Genomic DNA, 23837 nt, shown 5'->3' with positions numbered 1-23837 from the left:
AATTCTTTCTTCTGGACTCTTTCCAGTCAGTTCATATCTTTTTTAAAGTATTGCTTTCAAAAGTGGGTACTGTGGATGCTGAGCCTTACTTTCCTCTAGCAGGAAGGAAAGAATTATTTTAAATGTAAACGGTGTTACTCATGTTTAAGTACATGTGGTTTTCAGTAGCAACCATTGTTGGGGTTTATTTTGATTTATTATTACCCGTAGATCTTCCTCTGTGAAGGAGCTGGCCATCTAGCCTTTCCTCTTGAATGTATTTTTGTGGTTAATTACTGCTGTCTCCATTGAACTGCTTTGTCTTCACAGAGTTTTGTTTCATGTTTTCTCAGACCTTTTGCCTAGTATGCCAAGTTGTTTTACTTTATGAGCCAAATCTCCAAGAGCTTCTTCCATTTTGGTGTCTTTCTCAGATTTAAAAACATGCTCTTGGTTCCATCACAATAGTTGTTCTGGCAAAAATAGAATAGTAACAAAAGCCCTGGACCATACTATTTGAATTTTTCCAGACTGACAGTGAGCCACTGAGGACAGTTTCCCAGCAGCTACTATCCCAGCTATAAAATAGTTTCATTAAAACAGGAAACTGTAATGCCCTGTCCCTACTGCGACCAGTCTGGGACATGCATATATGACATTAGTGAAGCTCTTCTGTCTTTGAGACCTATTTGTCACAGGCAGAAATTAGGCTGCTGTATTCTTTGTTCTTAACAAATGCATGCAGGTTGTTAGTTACTACATCATCATCTCCTAAATATTTACAAATGTTTTGATTATTTTTTTCAAGTTCTTAGAAGTTAGTTTAAGTCCTCCAAGTCCTCCATACCTTTTTAAAGCATTGCTTTGTGGTAAACTTCATGAGGCATCACTTGATCAAGTAAAATTGCGACTGATATAAGTCTTGAAACTTGCAACTCTTATAGCTGTCTTTTTCAACTCTTACAGCTGTCTTTTTCATACTACAAAAGCACATGCAGACTAACAGTAAAGAAATGAACTAGAAATCAAATTGTAATTAGCACATGCAAATGTTGATGGTATGATCTGTTTCCTCTTTTCAGTTCATTCCATCTACAGAATGTAGACATTGTCATATTCTTCAGGGATCATCATAAATTAGTTATACACCTGTGGAGATTATTTAATTCAGCTGTTACCAAGTCTAGTTGATTGGGAAAACAGAAAAGCTAAAACGTTTAAAAAAAAAAAAAAAAGGATTAAAATTGACCCACAAAAACCTTTGTGTCTTATAACTTCAGTTTTGCAAGTTCAGCCAAGACTTTGAACGCTGATATAAATTTCTCTCAAATACAGCTTCTGTGAAAGTGCCGGCCAAACATCGTTGGAAGTTACAGCTGCAAAATCATGAGCCCTGCTCAGTCATGAGCTCCTTAAAAGGGAGAGGAAAGCAGATAGCATTGTTGCTGCCCCATATCAGAGTCAGGAGCCCTCTATCTTATGCTCTGCAAAATCAGAATAGATACTGCTGAAATAACTGGAACTGCATTAGTTTTAAAACCAATGACAAAGGAAAAGCACACACTGAGTATTTTACCTACCTTAAAAGGTAGGTGTATTTTTTCTTCCTTCCTTTGTCTATCAGTCAGAAAAGAAAAAGGAGTCTCCATCTCACTACACATATATTAAGGGGAGATGTCTTTGACATAATCTAGGACTCAATGCAGTTCAAAGAACTCTACCCCCAGAGACTAGGTACTCACTGTAGCAGTTTAAAAGATTTTTTTTTTACAATCTTCAAGAGAGACATGAAAAATCATGGGTTGTGTCTCATTTCTGAGCTCTTTATACTTATGTTTCCGTTTGTCGTTCACTGATAGTTTTTTTGGTGTATATTCATTTACTTCAAGTTCGGTCTTACACTGATTAACATAATAAAACCCATCAGCGTTAAGGTTATATAACAGGTCTGTGTTCCATAATGGAGCTGTTGAGTGTTAGGCTGCAAAGCATGTAAAATCAGGTACGATTGGTAAGAGTATCAGAAAATGAAATGGGTAATGTGTTCGAATTGCCAGGAGAGGCTAAACAGACTAAGGGGAAGACTATAGAAAAAAATGACAAAATCAGAAAATAACAAAACAATGAATCACTGTAGAGACACAAAGAATTTGTTAGTTGCTGATTCGAGGCATATTAACTACAAAGTATGGAAGATACGGCAATTGAATTAGTACAGACAGCAATAATCAAAAGCAAATCAATATTAATAGAACTTCTGTGCTCTTCACTGCCAAGAAAAAATTATTTATTTACTTATTTCTGTCCTTGGCATGGAACTATAGATGGGCACTTTCCTACTTCAGAGCAGCATAAGAATTTAAACTCTAACCCCATTCTTGTGGAGTAATGTCTAGTATGTATAGTACATATCTGCCTAACTTTGAATAGTAAGAGTGATTAAATCATCTGAAAGTAGAAAATGAAAATCCTTATGCACAATTATGATATTTAGTCTGGGGGAACTTGAGGAAAGTACTGAGGAAGAAGTAAATTATAGAATACTACTTAGAATACAAGCTTGTGAGGATCATGATGAAATGTAGTCAGGACCAATGTCTCATTGTCTCAGAGTATATTTCCTTACTATCTTCCTTTCTTTTGTGCTGCCATTAGTCTCTTAGTTTCCAGCTGTGGTTCTTGAACTACCAGTCACTTAAAAAATCGAAGTGACAATAAAGCTATTGCAGGCTGCAGTGATGGAAGATAAGATCTTGTATCAGATAGACTGTCATATATATCTCTATATTTTTATGGATTAGAGTTGGTTCTCGAAAATAAGCTAAAAGATGTGTCTGGCTTAAGGTAGAAACCTTATCATACCAGGTTTTACTGTCGTGTTGTTCCATGATCTTTTGAGTTAAGATGTTACACTAAGACTACACTTTTATGCAAGAAATCTAGATTAGATAACAAACTAATAGAAATAGTTTGATGTTTCTGTCCCATTGGGGTGCTGGATCTAGGGCCACGTCTAATACCTAGAAACACAGCTTCTCCTTAAGGTGACAAGATGAAAAATGAAAGACATAATCACGGTGATTGTCAAGTCCCCATTGTTACTTTTTTTTTTTAAAGAAACAGCTACCATTCTCACTGGCTTCACTAAACTCAAATTTACAGGAGTATATAAAACATAATATATCCCTGCTGTTTTAAATGTGATAAAAAGCTATTCTCAATGTATTATCTTAATGCTGTCTAAAGTTTGCCTGCTGCTGAAGAGTTCTTCACCATCACGGTTTTGCTTGCATTTCTCTTGTTCTTTTGGTGAGCATACTGCCTGACATGTATGGAGAGAATTTTGTGGGGATGTGCAAGTTTTTTTCTAAAGTCCTTGGAAATACAATACAGGATACAGAGGGCTATTAAAGTTATAGTCATTACAACTAAATAATTTAATAATGATCAAACCGTATTTCAGAAGAGCTGTCAAAGGTAGCAAATGTCGTAAAGAATATTATTTTTTGTTTAGTCTGTTGGAATTTAGGTACCTAAGGATGGAGTTATATATCTTAGTACTTCTGCAAACCTTAGGAAATGTATAAGCCTCATTAAAGTAAACAGGTACATGGTAGCACCTAGATTTTTTTGGTAATTTGAGTTGTTTAAATAACTTCTAAAAACTGATGTAAATGTCTGTGTCATGACTGAAAATAGACCATAGTTATCTATGCATTCTAATGTGTGGTAGACTGACAGTTTTTATGGGCATGCTAGGATTGGTCTTAGTACTTTCAACCGTGTTATGCTGCTGCATTTCATCACCAGCTGAGTTAAAGCCTTCACTGGAGAAACAAAAGAATACATTGTGTAAATATTCCCTAATTCACCTAACGTGCAAAGTTAAATAGGTTGGCTTGCGTGCTTGAACTTGGGATGATTGAATTAATGTTTGTTTGAGCCATTAGAATTCTTCCAGAAAATCTGCACCCGTTCTCTGGTTCGCATATCTTTAATAGGTTAATACAGAAGGACAAGGTAAGGTCCTTAGATTTACCTGAACTAGAGTAAGAAAGAGGTTTGTGATCAATATCCTGTCACCCCAAAATAGACTATCAGATCTATGGAACTGGTAGTTCGTCACATAGTTACTTATGGTAGTGGTTATCCAGATCTCACCCTTGTCATATAAACCTCTGCCTGAAGAGGTTGTATTGTGGACTTGACTACAGCTTAAAGGCTGATACCTACATTTCTAATGGAATGCAACAAGCCTGAAATATCTTTAACAGGAGATTCATGTTGAAGAAGCAGAATTAAAATATGGACTGGTAATCTTCTGTAAACAATCTGATACTACATTTCATGGAAACATGAGGTTTGATGTGAGGAAAAGAAACCTTTGGTTATTTACAATATCAACATCTTTCTAATGCAAGGATTACCATAAACAACTATAGTTGTAGTACTTTGGATGGTACAGAAAGATCAAAAGATAAGAAGAATTTCTTGAGAAAGAGGTAATACCAGTTTGTTGTAGCAAACCGCAGGTCAATTTGTCCCTTTATCTCAAAGCAAACACATTCTCCTCACACCACAATCTAAGCACTTGTGTGGTGTATCGCCAGTTGGGACATACTTCCCAAGAAGAGATCAGTTTTCCAGTATACTGAAGTGAATGCTGCTGAAAGTAACAATTGTCAGTGATCTTTGAGATTTAGAAGTGAAATACGCATATTATGCAATGAAAATCTGTTCAGACCCGTTTGATTTATAGACTGCTGAAAAATGCCATGTGTTGTCTGTGTTCTGCTCTGGAGAGCAAGTGAGAACTTTAGTGACAGAGGTTTGCATTGAATACACACCCCCATGTTTTGCTTACCCATGTCACTCAGCATTGCAGCTCCAGCCAAGGCAGATAAATTATTTCTGCATCCACCGTTCTTCTAGCATCATCATTATCATCCACAAAAAATAATACCATCATTTTAATAGTCTTCTTCTGTGAACTGCTTATTGAGAATCAATTCACTCAGCCCATCACCGTGTTCCTGACCCTCAAATTCCTTTCTTTGCTTCCTCTCTACTGTGAATCTTGGCTGTATCCATTTCACAGTCTGTAATTATCTTTCTGATTCTTAATACGTACACAGTTCAGGTTCCAGATGAATAAATAATTTAGATGCAAACTGCCTAGGATCCATTCCAGACTCTTGAAGTTAAGGTTGGAAATACAGTTCACAATAAATACTGCTTCTTAAGTCTTACTGTTCTTCACAGATAAACATAGCCTTGGCACTGTTTATAAATCAGCAACAGATGGTAAAACTGTTGAGGGGAACACAACTGAAAGAGAGAAGCATGTGGAAAAAATAATTATTTTTTAAACACCATAATTAGATGGTGTGAGTTTGCAGAGTACTCAGTTTGGGTATGTTATCTTAATATAAGCACAAAACATTAATGGCAATCGTGTAAACACGTTTTAAGAGGGAAATATATTCAGTCTGACATTCCTGAATAGATTCATGTCTAGATCAATTGGTAAATATTGTCATTTTTCTACTAAACTTTAACAAGGTAATTTCTACTGAATGAAATTTGGAAGTAAATAAGTTAAGCTGATAATGACTTCATTTCAATAATTCATCTAGAGGAGCATATTACAGAGTCTTTATAACAGCTGAAATCTGAAACAAACTACTGCACCGTTACTAGAATTCACATAATTTATTTCCTTTTTTTCCTGAAACAACAGAAAGTTATTGTATGCCCTAAAATGATAATAACTCACCCGTTTCAGAAATGGGTGTCTGCTTTTCCCTTTTTCTTGTTTTTCTCTCAGCTGTAGGTGAGTACATTCTTCATCATTCAGAAATTGTTTTGCTATTTTAGATAAGGCTTGCAACTTCCTTCCAATTTTCAGTGAATGTCTTTAGGCGCATGGAAAATTTGACTTTTTCGCCTATTTAAATACTGACTGCCCAATATTCATCTTGCTACAATGAACTAAAATAAGGAAGATCAGATCAAAGAGGTTCTACCTCATGACATTTATCCTTAAGGATTGAGATTCAGCCTTGAGACTGGGAGAAAATCCCCTGAATACACTGATATTCACAAATAGATAATTAACCAGCGGAGACATTTGTCTTTGGTCAGTAGTACCGCCAATGCATATGTCGAAGTCCATCAGATAGACTACAGGAGAAGCCTGTGTTCTGGCTTCTAGCACAGTTTATCAAGTGTGTGCTGGGATAACTTCCTTAGGCTTATGATTATTTCTCTTAGATTTATAAATCTAGCACACAGATATGTAAATGTTGAAAATTTATACACATATTACACTTCTAATCAAAGAGTTAACAATAAAGAGCATCTTGGCATCACTTATTTAAAGGAGTCAGTGTTTGTAATGGAAAAGAAAATCAAACCTTTGTACTTAATTTCACTGGTATTAGTGAAATGTGAATTGTTAATGGTATGAACATGAATAGTGAATGGAATTGTGAATTGACATGATCATCCTCAACGTCAATTTATAATCTATGTTTGTGTAACCAAAAAAATAAAACCACTTTTTGTCAATTGACTCTCTGGAAATTCAGCCCCAATTGTTTTCCTGAAAGCGGTACATCCTCAATTGCTGTCTACAAGTGGAGAGGGTTTATCTTGTGAACAAAGAGGTTTTAATCCTCGTTCACACTTACAGACTAGAAAGACACAAAGAGTAGATAATCAGAGATTTAATTGCAGATCTGCATATTGTACAGCAAGGTTCATCGATACATCCATTCTCAGATATCAGCCATGAAAAGATACTTTACTCATTAAATTAAAACCCACTGCAATTTTTAAACATGAAGTTCAAAATTATAACCTTTATAATCTTTCTTTTTATGGAAATACCATAAAAAAAAGAACACCTGGAAATTTAAAACTTCTTGACCATCCCACTTATAAGACCCCATCAATATATCACATGAGAGATTCCTCTCTTGAAGGATGGAGAATTCCACAGTATAGGAACTCTCAGATTTTACTGAGGATCTTTCATTCCAAAATCACAGAAACTAAGACTGAAATGAAAATAATATTGCAAAACGATGCATACAAAATCCCAAAGGTTTTGGCTGAAATTGCAGACTATGTTTTTTTCCATCATGAAAAATACAATTATAAAGTATTTTGCTTCCAGCTAATTTGATAATACATGCATGGCCATGAAATCCAAATGCACAGCATACATTGCTTGGAACAGCATTCTGAGTTTGTACATATCCATAAATACGTAGAGATTTCAGAGTTCTTGTTTAGCTGTTTAGTGTTAAAGCTATTTTCAGTTTAAGCACTGTCTGAAAAATACTTCTTTAATAGACAATTTAAACACAGACAGATTGTTTTATCTGTAACAGAAGCACAGTATTTCCAATTACTATTCCATTAAGACTGCAAAGATGATTCAACACAACAGTTGTTATTGCTGTTAAAAGCCTTAATCATATTAATGTTGTCACACCAGTCTTCTCAGCAACCAGAAATTCAGTGTGCATTGACATTTAACACATAACAAAATAAATGGCTATAAGTGTTTGTTGAACTCTTTTCAAGCAATTCCCTCATTTTTTTACCCAAATTGCCTGTTTGTCTAGAAGTGGCAAGGGAAATTAAATTAGATGTTAATATTCCACTCAAATATTCTGTAACTTCTATTTGTTCCTCCTTAAGAATTGTAAGCTTCTTCCAGCATTTGCTTTTTCTCCCAGAGAAATCCTAAGTCAAACCTTGCTCTAACTGGGATTTTCTAATATCATCTCATTCTATGTAAATATTCCTAAATCTGGATTTATTTCCAGCTGCCAATCAAGAAATAAGAGAACTCCAATTCTATAGGTTCGTAGGAAAGCATTGTCTTTCACAAGGATGTCAAGGTGAAACTCATTGGGGATGGAGAAATGAGCAGCAGCTTTTCCCTGCCAAGCGTTTGTCATCTTCATGTTTCCAGATAGACCCTATGAAATTAAGTCTGGATTGGGCTTTTATATCAGTGGGCTTTAAAATAGAAAACAGCCTTTAAAAATATTTTCCAACAAGAACTAGGTTAGAGTAGTCTATTTTTCAGAAATGAGGGCAAAACATGTGGATGCTTTGTTATTCCCAAATTAACAAAGAGGGGTTAAAAAAATCTTACAGTAATCCTTCATAGTTTAGAAGCAAGTTGCTGCTGAATACTAAACATCTCAGGTCAAGGCTCTTCAAAATCATGACACAGTCCTAGAATAATCAAACACTATAAAAAATACTGTTTTCTTTTTTTTTTCTGAATATTCTAAGTATGTTCATTTTGTATTTCTCTGCATTTTTTTTCTGAACTTACTAAAGCTCTTTTTTTAAGAAACAAGCATGTCACAAATCAGCCAGAACTGGCTGATACATATTTGTGCATACAGTTGTTTGTCACAGCTGGGCAGGTGTGATGCATGGAAATCTTTTCCAGACCTCTGTGTTAAGATCTTTCATCAGTCCTTGTGTCTCATCTCCCTGCTTTTGCTTGCACTTTTATTTTTTACAAAGTGCACATATCTACCTACCCTTTTTTCCTTCATCCAGATATTTGTATTTCTAATGTTCACTTTTCTTCTACTCATTCTAATAAGTGTATCTGATCCAAAACTTTTAAAAATATGTTAAGGAATTTTTAGAAGTTTTGCCATTATTTGTTTGTTACTGAGAACTGATTTGTCAACAAAGGTGCAATCTTCTGTTTCCTGAATTTTTGTCTGCTTTAAATGTGTTATTTCCTATTGCTCTTGGAGCACATCTGTACCCCAGCCATTTTGCTTATGGCATTTGTCACGAAGGGCTACTACACCCTATTGTTTCCAGTGACCTCACAGTTCTCTTTAAGAGCAATTTGTTAATGTAGGTTCATTTAAAACATTGGAAGATGGCTGTGCTTCTCAGTATAGTCACCTAACTGTAGGCAAGATACGATTTCAGTCCCATTGAGAATAATGGCAACTGACTTCTGAAAAAGGGCAGTCCTGCAGTGGTTGTTGTGCAGTAGGATGTTACTTTTGAGCTCTTTCTGAGAGAAAAGCTTTCTTATGCAGAATAACGGGGGTGAGGGGATGGGAGGACCTTTTGTTCTAAAATAAAATCTTCAAGTGCAAACAGTCTCTATAAGATATACGAAAAGGTGAAATTTTAAGGATGCTATTCCATTTTTAAGACCATCTGGGAAAATCAAATTCTGTAGTTTGTTAAATTTCTTAGAGAGCTTTTCCTAAAGTATATTTTGATTTAAGCTAACTAACTTGCTCACCAATATTCAGAAAAATCATTTAGTGTTCATAAGTAATACTCATTAACTGGGATGGTCTGAATTCCTGTTTTAAATGCACAGCACAGATTATCCTTAGTTGAAATCACCAACAGTGGCTACATATCAGCACAAAAAAAAGTCACTGGTCACTCTTTGATATGTGGTGTTGCAGACAAGTTCCTGGAATCCTTCAAGACGCTGTATTGACAGAAATAAAGTTATAAATGGGCCATCTTTTGGACTGAGATACTGAAACCCAGTTAAGTGATCTAGTTACTTGGAGGCAAAAAAAAGGAGCTCTGGATTGTTCCAGGTATGTGGTGGGTGCATCCCAGACTGAGAAAGTGACTGAAACTCATTGCAGCTCCCTTCTGAACAGGACATACAATTTTCCTTTCCATAGGCACATGTCAGGGAGATGGTATATACCCATGCAACATCCTATGAGGAAGTGATGCCTCACTATAATTAATCATAAGAGTACTCAGGTTTTCTAATAGAGACCTTGCTTAGGTGAATATTCCCTGATAGACTCCTCTGAACTTTAGTGTTTATAGACACTGCTTTGTATTTAAAGTTGTGAAATTTCATTATGTGAAGAGGTTCTGTCAAATAATTCCCTATATTACCTAACTTCCAGACCTTAAGGGGGTCAGAACAGGTGCAAAGGTCTTCTGCTATTTTAGATGTTCGCATGAGTTCCTTCAGAGGCAATTCTTGTTTCACTTGTTAAAAAATACCCCAATAAGCAGTCCTCAGCTGCATGCCTCCAACAGCAGTGTATATTTAGTCTTCCTGTTTCTTTTTCCCATATACCTTGGCATTCTGCTAAACCTGCTACCATAAATGATATGATTTCAGTTGCAGTTTTTCCCTTGGAGATGAGTCAGGAAATGTATATTTCTAACTTAATTAGTCAAAGTCTGCCTGGTAAATGAATAGGATGTCCTAAGTAATACATTGGCTGTATATCTAAGATATTTAAGTGTTTCTAGTAGTACTTTTTTGCTTTGAATGAAGATTCCAAGTTTTATATGTTACTACAGTGAGATTAAAAGCTCAGGCTGCTTTAGAAGTTGCTTAGACAAATCATAGAATCATAGCCTGGGTTGGAAGGGACCTCAAAGATCACCGCTCTGCCATAGGCAGGGACGCCACCCACTAGATCAGGTTGCTCAGGGCCTCACCTAACTTGGTCTTGAACACCTCCAGAGATGGGGCATCCACAACCTCTCTGGGCAACCTGTTCCAGTGCCTCACCACCCTCTGAGTGAAGAATTTCCTCCTAACCTCTAATCTACATCTCCCCTCTTTTAGTTTAAAACCATTTCTCCTTGTCCTGTCGTTATCCAATTGAGCAGAGTCGCTTCCCATCTTTTTTTCCCTTCTGAAGTCCCCTTCAAGTACTGAAAGGTTACAGTAAGGTCTCCCCAGAGCCTCCTCTTCTCCAGGCTGAACATTCCCAGCTCTCTCAGCCTTTCTACATAAGAGAGGTGCTCCAGCCCTTGATCATCTCTGTGGCCCTCCTCTGGACCCGCTCTAGCAGCCCCACATCCTTCTTCTACTGGGGGCCCCAGACCTGGGTGCAGGACTACAAGTGAGGCCTCATAAGGGCAGAGCAGAGGGGGACAATCGCCTCCCTTGACCTGCTGGCCACTCCTCTGTTGATGCAGCCCAGGACGCGGTTGGCCTTCTGGGCTGCAAGTGCACACCACTGGCTCATGTTAAGCTTTTCATCCACCAGAACCCCCAAGTCTTTCTCTGCATGGCTGCTCTCAGTGAGTTCTCCCAGTCTGTGCTCCTGTCTGGGATTGCCCTGGCCCAGGTGCAGCACCTTGCACTTGGCCTTGTTGAACCTCATGTAGTTCACATGGGCCCACTTCTCAAGCTTATCCAGGTCCTTTTTGATGGCATCCCTTCCTTCTGTAGTATCGACCACACCACTCAGCTTGGTGTCATCTGCGAATTTGCTGAGCCTTATTTTTGTTTGGATATATATTTGATAAATACCATAACAAGTATGATCAAATAATTCAGAAATAGGGAGAAAAAAGACATATTGTTCTAATAAATACTTGATCTAGCTTGATTACTGCTTGAGGCTTCTATGTTGTTTCCTTTTCTTATATGGTATGTTACAGGATATATTTAATACATACATCCTGCATCTTCAGTAGGCTTTCTAATAACCTACTTCAGACACATCGTTAGTCACAGTGCAGAGACTTTAGAAATGTTCTCCCTTTTAAAAGCAAGTTTCCACAAGCTGTACTAAGGTCATGCAAAAAAAACTGCTATAGTGATTTTTTTTTTTTTTAAGTGCTTCGTTTTCTTCCAGCAAACCCAGGGACTCTGATGAACAGAACAAGCTGATGGCCCTGCCTGCCTGTACCTGCACAACGGAGCAGCTTCAGGTCCCATCCCTGCAAGTCTGTGGGGTCCAGAGGCTGCCAGGACATCAGCTTAAGTGCTCCAGTACTGGGGCAAAGGAGCCGCAGCTGATGAGGGGGAAGGGGTGGGATGTAGGTCATAGAGGACTGCTGGCACTGTACTGGTTCTGCAGTGTGTATGGGAGCAAAGCTGGTAGGAATGTTTGCACTCAGCAGGTGTGAGTAAGCATGTACTGTCATTAACAGAGCAGAACTGGGTTTGTATCTGTCCTGCCATTCAGGCAGAAATCACAGTCCATTTTATTCTACCAGTATAGCACTGGGCGTGTTTTGTGTCATTCTGTTCATCCATTCATTCATCTGTTCAGTACTTTCCTTGAGCCACAAGACAGAAGTTTCTTGCCTTTGTAGATCTAGCAATCTTCAGCAACATTCTGCTGTTGCTAGCCCTAGGCTATGGGATGTGCCTTTGCCACGGGGAGAAGTGGCTGTTCCTTCTGGCTGGCCATGCTGTTGTGATGCAGGTGCTAATAAATGCATGTGAATTAATGTATGCACTCTGGAGCTGAACAAAGCATATGTATTTCCTTTACCCAGCTATCTTCTCTTGCCCTTCTGTTCTGTGTAGATAATATGCTACTAAAACTGTGCCAGTGTAGGATGCTATACAAGTGATTTCCCTATCAAATTCTATCACTTCTGGGCTGATATTCCCCCTGGAACAACAGACAAAGGCAGAAGGCAGGCTAATTGATTCAGCACTCCCCCACTGCCTCTCAGCACAAGCACTTAGCTGTGATAATTGTGAAAGAGAAGAACTGATGCTGAGCTATAAACTGGTATCACAGAACTCATTAAATGATGTATACTCCACGAACTGTCAGCTGTTGAGAATATTGTCATTTATTTTTACTCTTTCAATGCACTTTTCCAACTACTACCTAAACTAATGTATTTTCCAGTGTTAAGGTGGCATAATGGTCATCATGGGTAACTATGGACCAGGAGGGAGTTGTAGGATTTACTGTTGTTGTTTTGTTTGTTTGTTTTAATTATTATCGTTTATTTATTTCCCATAATAAAATAATGCTTGCAAGCTGCTATATAACAACTGTATTTCAGTGCACTCAGGAATCATGGCTTAATATTCATGTCTCATTTTCTCTTTCTAGAACCAGTAAGATGTTATATGAAAAGCTTTTTCCATTAGCGTAACTCCACCCACTGGAAAAAAAATAGTTTTCATACAAACAACAGAACATGTGTAAAACCCTAGTCTCAGCATGATGTATGCATTTCTCAAGAAGGTTGTTTAGCTAAAGAAATAATATCCAAGTGTCTTGAAAGTGTCCAGTGTGGTTATTTAAGAGATTGTTTAAACTAAGCATTAAGATTTTTACTGTTAGAATACACCTCTAAAAAATGAATATTGCCTTTGCAATTTGTGTAAAGCAGCAGGATGCAGCACATTTTTCGTTAACTTTTTGTTCAGCTAAGCACAATTCCAATTTGGAAAAAGAGCAAAGGCTACAGCCTCATTGTCCAATAAAAAATAACATATTCAGATAGAAGGAAATGCAGTTCTGTTTATTGATTTCCACACAGAAATTTATGTATTTCTAAGAAGCTGGTGTTTTCTGTTTAATACCACACTCCCACCTCCCTTCTTTCTCTGTTGTGTTGGCAGAGAGCTTTCTCCCTTTCTGTCTTGAACACAATTCTTTGTTGCAGTTTTTCTTTCAAAGATTTTGTGACTGCTTATGCAAACAAGTAAAAATTCGAGTAATGCTTTAAGCTATTGGAAATGCCCAAATCTCTTATCAGACCTCTGTCTTTCTGGTGGGGATTGATGGGAGCTATGAAAATTGATTTTCTTTCCCAGCTACCTGTAACAATAGTCAACTTCTATAGTCATGTAACAGTCTCACATTGTGCAGGTGATATTACCAAAGTATTGACTCTTCTTACCAGCCACACACCATGTGTTCATTCTGGGGCATATGCTGTAATTTGGTCTAGGATCATGCCTGCTTTAATGTGAATGAATTTTCAATCTGTCCTTCACATTTGTATGTTGCTGGATACTGATCAGGGCTCTGAATGTTATCGGCCTGCTCCTTTTCAGAAGTTGTTTGTGGACTTCTGGAAGAGAGACTAAGCAAGGTCTTGTTTGTGTAACCATGTGTTCTGTTTAATTGGAGACATTTTTGAGGTGACAAGAAAGTATCTGTATGGGTTTCAGTTGCCTAAAATGGCACTGGATGCCTCCTCTTAGATACACAACTGCTGCTTTGCCTCTTGCTGCCCCTGTCAAAGAGCGCAAATCTCCTGCAGATCTTGTCATGTCTGCCACTCAAATATGAATGTCTCAGATTTTCTGCAGCATCTCAAATGACATAAAGCATTTATGCTTAAGCAATTGAATTCTACCTTTTTAAAGTAAGTGAGTGAGAAAAAAACATTATTTATATGTATTCCTTTAATTATGAGGCCGCTTGGAAGACCTCAGTAATTTTAGCCGTCCAGCTCTTTTAGTATTCACAGATTGAGTTGCTCCAAAATGTGCCGCTCCTTGTTTTTGTTTCCAAATATGCACAATAAGTGGAGCAGGCTTGTATTTTTCTTTGTTACTTTCTATAACAATGTGATTTATTGTAACACTGCTAGGAAACCTGAGTTACTTGCCATTTAACGCCATTTAAATGTAGGAAACTATCCATTGTGAAGCTCAAGCTGTTTCACTTTTCTGAAGGTCTGTATACATGGCATGTGACTCACTGTGGGTGTACTTTATGGATGGTGTAGTTCATATTTTGAAACAAAGGAGCAAAATTTTATTTGGGAAGTATTCATATGTTCATCATTTAGCCTTCATGTTTTAAGGTGCTGTTTAGTATACAACATCTTGGAGTTTATGGAACAATTTTCCATTTTAAAATTGAATTTCTGTATATTGTATTCTGGACTCTATCCATGATCTCTTCTGCAAATATTTTAAAATGAAAGCCGTGGAGTTTGGAAACACTTTGACAAGGCAGACAAAGTTAAGCTTTTCTGGAATAGCCAGAGGGAACACTTTTATTCCATATTTTTAGCCATCAGATATAAAAATACTGCACCCAGAGCACTAATTAAATTAATTCTTTTTTCACAGACCGTGGTAGTTTTAATAACAAATTTAAAGGGCAAGTGAGGAATATTTTGAGAAGAAACAAGAGGTCTCTTGCTTGAAAGTACAAGAGAAAAATTCAGAGCTGTTAGGCTACGTTAAGCTCAGCAAATGCATATATGTATTTTGAGGCTAAACTATCCTCACTTGTGTTTGTATGAGTTAAAAAAAAAAAAAAAGAAGAAGAAAAAAGAATACAGTTGATTGAATTTCAAGAGGCACATTTTTTTTTCTCATTGTATATAGATATCAAGATTTTTTCTGTCTCCTACAGGAACAGTTGTGAAATACATGTAAGATGATGAAAACAAACTTACCATAGCCTAAATTATTGGACATATGTTTGCTTGATATACTTGCAGAACTAAAAAAAAAAAAAAATCTAATTATCAGTTTCAATTTATTGCAAGGTTGGAGAGTCTTGACTGTATTTTTATGCAAGGTGTATTTTCTCTCATTTCAGATCCAGCTTTGATGCTGGTATTCGTTGAGCACTAACGTGAGCTAGCTGTAATGATGTCTCTAGGTCTCTGTATGTACACTGAAAGCTGAAACAGTGGATTGGATGATAGAGTCCTTATTTATCAACACTACCTTAGATATATCACAAGTATTTAAGTTAAAATGGGTGGATGAGATAACCTCTGTTTGCAGCAATCAAAATGTACTATTAGGCAATGAGAAGAATGTAAGGTTCATTCAATTGGAAGTGTAAAACCTGTAAAGCTTCTGGTGATAGCAAAGCAGAAAGAAGCCACGTCTATACTTCTGGTTTTTGCCTGCATCAATTTATTGACGGGTGTTGGGAGATTTGACAGAAGCTCTGGCTTAGCAGAGTTAGATGTCCTAACACTAATTCTAGTTCCCCTTCTCCCCTTGCCAGACACAACTTCTTTCAGGTGGTTTGTCATGTGTCTTTGAGATACCGACATAAAACTCAGCTCTGCTGCTATAGTTTCACCTCTACTAGTCTCTCTTTGATTTGTATACAAAACTGTAAAAATGTCTTTATTGTAGCCATTTCGAATGCATTGTGAATATCCAAGAGGTGTATTTTACCATTAAAATCTCAATTTTTTACATTCCTTCTAGGAGTGCTGGAATTCTCCATTTGCGAAGTATGCAGAAAACACCTTCTCTCTGGTTAAAGCTGTGTATTGTATGAATTGGTTAAAAAGCAATCAAAAACTTTTAACTGCATTTTATAAGATCTGTTCCAGTGAAGCCATTGTTAGCTTTGCAGAGGTTTCGTTATTTTTTCTTTAAACAGACAACTTCTTTAACAGCCAAAGAACAACTCATTTGATTAATGATCATTTTTATCTCTTTGAAAGGATCCTTTCCGACCATTGGGGTGAAGTCTCTTTCGAGATTCCTGAGGGCGGGATTTTTAAATAGCATCCTGACCTCACATCCAGTGTCAGGAGGTGGATCTTTACCCCCCAGCATTTCCTCTGGTAGGTATTCCAGCCTTTTCCCCCACATCAATTTTTCCCTTCACCCTTTGCCCCATCTCTTCACACCTTTTAGGGAAACAAAATATGGTACTGGTTAGACAGGGAGATCATATGTCCCTTCCAATAAAAAGCCAGACTGGAAGGAAATGGGAAAGAGAAATTATTTTTCAGAATCCAGCTATTCTCCTGAATCACTGTATAGGAGAAAGTGTGAGGGAAAGTGATCTATAGTTAAGTGGTCAACGTAAACAGAAGCCTGATGTCCTCTAATCAAGCGCTTCATGAAGCATGGCCTTGTCCACTAGAGAAACAAAACTAAAAATGCCTCTGTAAAATCCCAGTTTTTATGTGACTCTGTGACTCTTCTGTAAAAATTTGCATTTTCTCGCTAAACCATGTAAGCAAAACAAAAATTGAAAAGGCCAAATTTCATTGAGCAGTCTTCCGTAGTTGCAACTTGTATCTCATGAAAAATGCCTTAACTTTTTAAAATAACTTTTATTACAATTCAAACTAATTTAATTTAATTTGAACTCCTTCACAATAAGTGAGGAAATCCCATGGCTTGTGTTGTCAGCATGATACTCTACACTGCTTCTTGCAAGGTCCTGAGCAGAAGTACAGCTGTATGGTGGCACGGAGGACTACAGAGGGTTGGCCTAGGATTGAATGTAGCCTGAGAATGAGAACATGGTGCCAGGTAAATAGGCTGCTATCAGATATTGGGCTGAAATAAGAAAGAAGGATAGTGTAAAGGCATTCTTTCCCAGAAGGGCTATGTGTGTTCTTCATTCTTGTCTGGAGCCATTAAACACCATCTTTCACCAGAGCTAATAAATTAAGAGTAAATGCATGTATCTTAATTATAGTTAAAATTGAATCAAAGTTCAGTTCTGTTCCTTTCCAAACTACATATTCCTGTGCAGAATTAATTTGTACATGGGCTAATGTCATATTTATATCCTTTCAGGGCATCTTACCTGTAATGTTACTTACAGTTTTGGTTAAAGGGAAAAAAAAATGTCCTATGGTAAAACTAGGGAGCAAACTGAAAACTGGCATACATGGTACTTATATAAACAAAAGAAACTGTTCTACCCCTGTATGCCTCATTTTATCCATTATGATAATTATAGACCTCATTAATAGAAGAATATCTTTACTGTGGTTTTTTTGTTTGTTTCTTTGTTTGTTTGAAGTGTTATTTCTGAGCAACTTTGATGTCTCTTCCTATGACTCTTCGGGTATCTTTTGTCAACAGTCTGTAAAATGCTTTTCGTATTTTTTTCTCCTTGGGGTATTTCAGAGTGTTTAACAGCCATTAGGCTATTTTGGCCATCAGCCTCACAATGAGATTGGTATCTGTCACCAAACAGCTCTATGGAAGATGAAATACCCTAGGCCGACCAAAATTCTCTGTTTTGAATACTGTGTTTTGTGTGGCAGTCACTGATTCTGTTAGATTAAAAATGGCTTCACTGTGCTCATGAATTGGCTTCTAACCTAGCTACCTACAAGTTTATCTTGTTCATTTATAAAGTCCTCAAGACTTATAACAATAAAACCTGTTGTTTTCTGAGTGTTTGTACAACATCTTATCATGTTTTAGACTTAAATCATAACTCTTAAATGTTATTTGTTTAGTAAAAGTTGTTTATAATTAAATGTCTTTTTCTAAGAATACTAAATCAATCTGATGAAATATTCAAAACGGGAAAATGGAAATGCAGCTGCATGCTGTGCAATATATACCGTAGCAATGTAATTGAAATAAATGTTGCTTGGTCATGTCAACAGCAAAAAAGAGCTCAGAAACAATCCCACAGGAGCAGAGAGACTGTCCACCTTCCAGAAAATGCAGAATGTCAGGTGGCTGAAAGCTAGTGAGGAACTGTGATAAATCTAATGGATGATATGTGTTCTTCTGAGAAAGAGTGCATGGGGTGAGAGTGGGCAGGTGGCGTGAAACTCCACTGTAAAAGTCAGCAATTGCTGTTAAAAAATGTACCCTAACAACCTTATCTGTAATGCTGCTGTTTAACTCTTCCTTTCTTACTCTCATGTATTTGGATTTACATTAAGCACAGTCTTAATTCTGAATTGCCTCTCTTTGTTACAGAGATGACCAGAGGATGCTATTTCCATTTCATGCTAACTTTCTAAATTGCTAAAATCAGCATTGCTATATGAGTGAGCCAAAAACCCAAATATTTACTGTATTTTTTGAAAAAGAAATCTGTTGTTGAAAGGAGTACTGATCTGGAACGTGAGAGACTCAGAACTGAATCTCTTGCTCTGTGTGATTCAGTGAAAAAGAGAAGTTCATCCTTGAGTAATCACTTGAAGTTAATCACTTGAGTAGAGACAGAAGGGATGTACCCTTTGTGTAAAAAAAAAAAAAAAAAAAAAACTGACCTTTTTTCAGAATATTGCTTTACCAAGAAACAAAGACACCCAAGGCAATAGTACTCCCAGAAGGTTTTTAAGTGCTGATACCCATGTTATCATGGCAGTCTGTGGCTGTTAGAACAGCAACACGTGAGCAAAATCATGCCCATTGGAGTCTTGATGCTTCCCCAGCCCCAGCCCTTACCTTCTCTCATTAAAAGTAAGAGAATCACTTTTTTTTTTTATTTGTACTAGAGGGAAGCATGCTCGACTGCTACCTTTGATAGCACGGTGACCTCACCTCCATTATCTGAGACATTAGGCTCATATTGGCCAGTAGCTTTCATAAGCCTAACAGAAGTACTTAGCGTTTAATAACTTTGCTGAATTATAGCCTAATTACTTCACATATAGCTTATGTGTAAGAATTCAGTGAATGTAACTACATGGAAGGCTTAAAATGCTTGCATTATTCTGCTGTTAGGGTCAGGGGGAGAAAAGATAATGAGATTTTTTTTTTATTTACCAAAACCTTTAACTCAAGTTAAGTGGCAGATTTACTTCAAAATAGAAAAAAAATACTCCTTACCCAAGACAAAATGCCTTTACGTCTTTTATTTCTACAGAATTCCCCAGAGATGTTTTTAAAGTGAAATACAAAACTAAACTGGAAAGCCTCCTAAACAAGCACCTGGAAAATGGCTTGGCAGGGCAAAGTAGCTCTTGCGTTCCTTTTTCCCCTTCTACTTTAGGGGTGGACAAGCAGATGGTATTCCTTTTGCCATCATATTGACAGCTGATGTCCAGTTTTGTGTAATTTGGTTTCTGATTTTACATTGTGCAGACATTCACTTTTGTAAAAGGTATTTTCATTGAGCCAACTTAAAGATTAATTTATGTTGCTGGCATGGGACATAACAGTTTTCTGCTTAAATGGATTCCCTCAAATGTAGGTGTTTTTTAAACCCAGACATAGCTATGCTAACGTATGGTGTCTTTGCTTAAATAGATGCATCGAAAGTTTGTGAGTCCATACAGTGTTTCACTAGAAGGAGGACTTTCAGGAGGCCCCCAGAAGTGTATCCTACATTTCTGCAAAAATAACCCCCTTTAAAAACAATAGCTTCCTTTTGATTCAACTATCATTTTTTCACAATGTAGTCTCTAGTTATCGCACGTGTTAACAGTACAAATTCACATGACTTAGCTGATGCAGGTCTATAATGTAATGGTTCATGACCAATGGATCCACGAAAGCAAAAAATATTTTTTTTCAAGTGATATCCTTGCAAAAATGATATCGAATTCTTAAACCATGTAGCAATTTCCACTCCTCGTCATACATACATTGATATGAGTATGGAAGCTTACCCCTTTCTTCATATTTACACAGGCATGCATAACACACATTTGTGTGCATGTTGGGAAAAAAAATTGCCAGCGCTGCCTCTATTTTTTCAAATTCGTTTCCCAAACTAGTAGTGTTTGCTCCATTTTGGGGACACTCTTAGCTTCCTGCTCTTGATGTGTATTTGAAGCTCTCGATTTCAGTCATGTGTAAAGGGTTTGTTATGTGAATGTGAACGCATACCTGTATTACCTGGCAGAAGTTAGGGTCAGAAAATCTTATGGTATACTGCTGTATTTGAAGGGCATCAGAGAGATTGTTAAACCTGCTGTGTTGGAAAGGAAGGGAGGGAAATCAAATACCTTTACTGTTGTTTCTTTCAAGCTTAACTCCTTTCCTGATTTTTTTTTGTTGACAAGAACAACTAGAAATGAGTGTAAGGCCCTGTTAAGCAAACCTCCCCACCTCCCTCCACAATGTTCAGTATTGAAACTACATTAACAAACTATGTAGATGGTAATACTCACATTTATTATAGGGAGATTCTCAAAAAACTCAGACATAGCTGTAGAATACTAAAGCAGGTGATTATCAGTTTTCTTTTCCTCAAAATTAATATTTTACTACAATTTCAAAGTGCACCTGAGTGAGCCCATTATTCTTGATATTGTATAAACTGACAATTGAAAGCAAATTGTATTGACAGACCCTTATTGAACAAAATTGCTCAACAAGAACCATCAAGGAGCAATTATTCATAGTGAAACTCAACTGTAATTTTATGGTACTCCAATAATGAGAAAAGTAACCATTATTTTTTTCACAGTTAATGCATTTTTCCCTGTTCTGGATTGCAGTACCTCAACTGCTATATTTTTTGTTAAATGAAAATTGCTAAACCTTTCTTGGTGACTAACAAATTGATCCTTTTATTGCATATGTATTTTCTGGGATATCTGAGCCAAATGACTCTTCCATTTTTTTCTTTCCAGCTTCAGAGCTATTTCATAGGCACGTCTAGCGTATAAACCCTACAACCAATACATAATGGCATGCATTTTCTGAGGACAGAAGTTCAAACTGGGAATTTATGTTGACTTTGCTATTAGGCAGGCAGGAAGTCATATTTTGACTTCATAGACAAAATATGAATGATTACTGAGTAACGTGAACAGTGAGAAAAGCTTTTGGGTCTGATCCATTAAAGTTTATCTTGAACTATAAAACTGGGATTAAGCTCTGACTGTACATGATGAAAGGAGGTCTTCGTTCTCCACCCTTGCTAAATAGCTCATTTCATGCCCAGACAGTCATTGTAAACGATTCCAAATATTTTAGCCTTAAGAAGAAGTTCAGAAAAAAACTCTTAAAACCTCTTGCAAGCCAGCATAAGGTGGTCCTCGTAAGGCCTGGAGATGTCAGAATGGTTTCAGAGTACATGAAGATTTTGATGCAAACATCAACTGTTGTAATGATCTGTGGAAGTTGATAGGCAACTGCCATAATTCACATCAGTTTTTAAGTTGCATCAGTTTATGCTGAGAGCCCAGTGTGGGACACAGCCCTCTCAGGATCAGGGGAACATGAAGACAGCTCAAAGCCCTCTTTATGCACACTTCTTGCAGTTATGGTCGTTCCCACAGCTTTTTCTTGCAGGCAGAGGACTTAGTTTATGTGATTACCTTTGCCAAGTTACTTTACCTCATCTTCTCTTTTCTCCATACACAGCAAGAATTTATCTGTATATTTGTTACTATTTGAAAAATAATGTAAGATACTCAAATGAAATGCTTAAATGTACTTAGAATCATTCATGTGGCAGCTTTCGTTGCTGTTCTTCAGATGCACTGGCTCTTGTTCACTTCCATGTGTGCCTCTGAATTCTAATAAGCCATCTTGCCCTAATGTTGAAGGTATCTCCTTTTTATTTTTGCTTTTAATATTCATGTAAATACAAGCAGCAAGAATAAAACAGAACTTTTTTTTTTTCATCCATATTGGACCTGTAAAGCTAATAAATGTGTAGAAAGATAATACAGATAACTAACCCAAAATAAGGAAACTGGAATAAATGCTTTTTTTTTTTTTTTTTTCTTGTGAAGATATATGGCTACAAAGTATAAATGGAGAAAAAAAAAAATGGACCAGTTATTGTATCTGTTTGGTATAATTTTAGACACTATTTCTCCCTCACATACCCACCTCCAGCTAGTAAAATACAGCTATTTGTTCTGTTTTTACCCTCTGCTGCATTCCCTTTGTTTCTCTCACAAAAAGACAAGAACAAGGAAACAAATCATGGAAACAATGCAAATGCTTTATTTTTACAGTTCCACTTTCTTTCCTCAAAACCTTCCAGAATTTCTTTTCTAGGCACACTAAGAGGAGTAATATGGATTAGGGGTTGCAGAAGCAGCAATGCTGGAGACTGCTAAAACTTCTGTTGTCTGCAGCACATTCTCCTGTTGTCATGTTGCTAAATAATAGTAACTTATGCTCATTCGTGTATTTTACATTTCTGTCAATTTGTTTTGCGAAGATATCATTCCTTCACTAATGAAAAGTGTTATGTAGGACACAGGATAACAGAAAGAGCACTAACAGCAAGATAAGTAGGCTTTATCTAGGTGATTTCCTGTAACAGCAAGATGGATGGATGTGAATGCTATTCCTTTTGCAAACTCTGGCTTCTGAAGTTTCAAGAGGGGGGTTGGAACTGCAACTTCTATTTTTTGAGGCTACTTGGGAACATAGGTCTCAGTCTGGGATGGCTTGCAGAAAAAGCCCCGTTGCCTTCAGGTGTATTGAACCTGGCAGAATTTTTTTTCCTTTGCCTTTTCCATAGTCATTGGTTTTCTTTCTTCTTTTTTTTTTTTTTTTCCTCCACTGTTTTGGTGCTATGAAAAGTCCTGTTTTCTATTCACTGAAATTAGTTCATTAGTTCTCCGATGTGATGCATACAACTGCATCATTGATAGTAGCAGGAGTGAAGACGCCGCAGTGCCACAGCAAGTGGTTCTCCTACTGGAAGCAGTGTGTAACAAACAGACCTTGTGTGACACCCAGGTATGCCTTCAGAGCCCTGTGCACCTGAGTGAGGGACACGGTCTTTTACTGTGGGTGTTTTGCACCCAACTAGAGTGCTGAAAAGCCCAGTGCTAAAGGTGCTGTGTATTTTGCTTTCTTAGACTTCTCCCCTGCTTTAGAAGGATGGAATGGAAAGAAATCCTTCAGCAGATTGGAAGGAAAAAATGTCAGACAAACAGGTGACTTCTGAGAGGCTACCTGGACACATGAATTCAGACCTGCAGAAGTAGTGGAGCAATATTTTCTTACGTGATCTAGAGAGAGAATTCAAAGCCTTTGTTCTTTAAGTGGAAGAATAAATAACCTGTGTTTATGTTAAAAGATCTATTCCCATAATGGGTATTAAAGATTTCATTATAAGTAAAGACTGTAGGAATGAGCATGTACTAACTACATTCTTTTTGGAGGATTAATCTTACATTAAAAAAAAATCATTAAAGTGGGCTTTGCTGTATTATTTAAAATGACAACAGGAGGCAACAAGCTGAATATCTTGTCATTGGTATGACACTTCAAATTCTTCTCCTTATTCATCATTCTACCACTCAATTAGATTACATGCTATCAAAATCTTGTGGATAAAAATTATAGAGACAACTAAAAATATATACAATGTGAGTTTTAAATGCAAGTGGTATTTTACAACATTCTGCAATGGTGGCTTTTTTCTTTTTTTTGCATTTCTGCTTATAAAAAAAAATGTGAAGCAGAT

The 23837-nt window shown here is 36.9% G+C and overlaps 1 protein-coding gene across 15 annotated transcripts in view; it reads left to right on the top strand.

Moving 5' to 3' along the window:
- EPHA6 (EPH receptor A6) overlaps positions 1 to 23837 on the top strand; it is a 568875-nt gene that overhangs the window by 461304 nt on the left and 83734 nt on the right. For 14 of the 15 annotated variants that reach the window (XR_013952651.1, XR_013952652.1, XM_080597214.1 and 11 more), the window contains one exon: positions 16180 to 16302. The exons of the other annotated variant lie outside the window; for it this stretch is intronic. Coding sequence is in view for 12 of the 14 variants with exons in the window: in XM_080597214.1 (XP_080453340.1) it covers positions 16180 to 16302 (123 nt within the window). In the remaining 2 variants the exon portion in view is untranslated. The remainder of the gene's footprint in view (positions 1 to 16179; positions 16303 to 23837) is intronic. 15 annotated transcript variants of the gene reach the window in all.

Source organism: Anser brachyrhynchus (genome assembly GCF_964034855.1).
Source record: "Anser brachyrhynchus genome assembly, chromosome: 1".
Classification (NCBI taxonomy): domain Eukaryota; kingdom Metazoa; phylum Chordata; class Aves; order Anseriformes; family Anatidae; genus Anser; species Anser brachyrhynchus.
The sequence above is the reverse complement of the archived record's forward strand: the minus strand, read 5'-3'. Positions and strand labels throughout refer to the sequence as shown.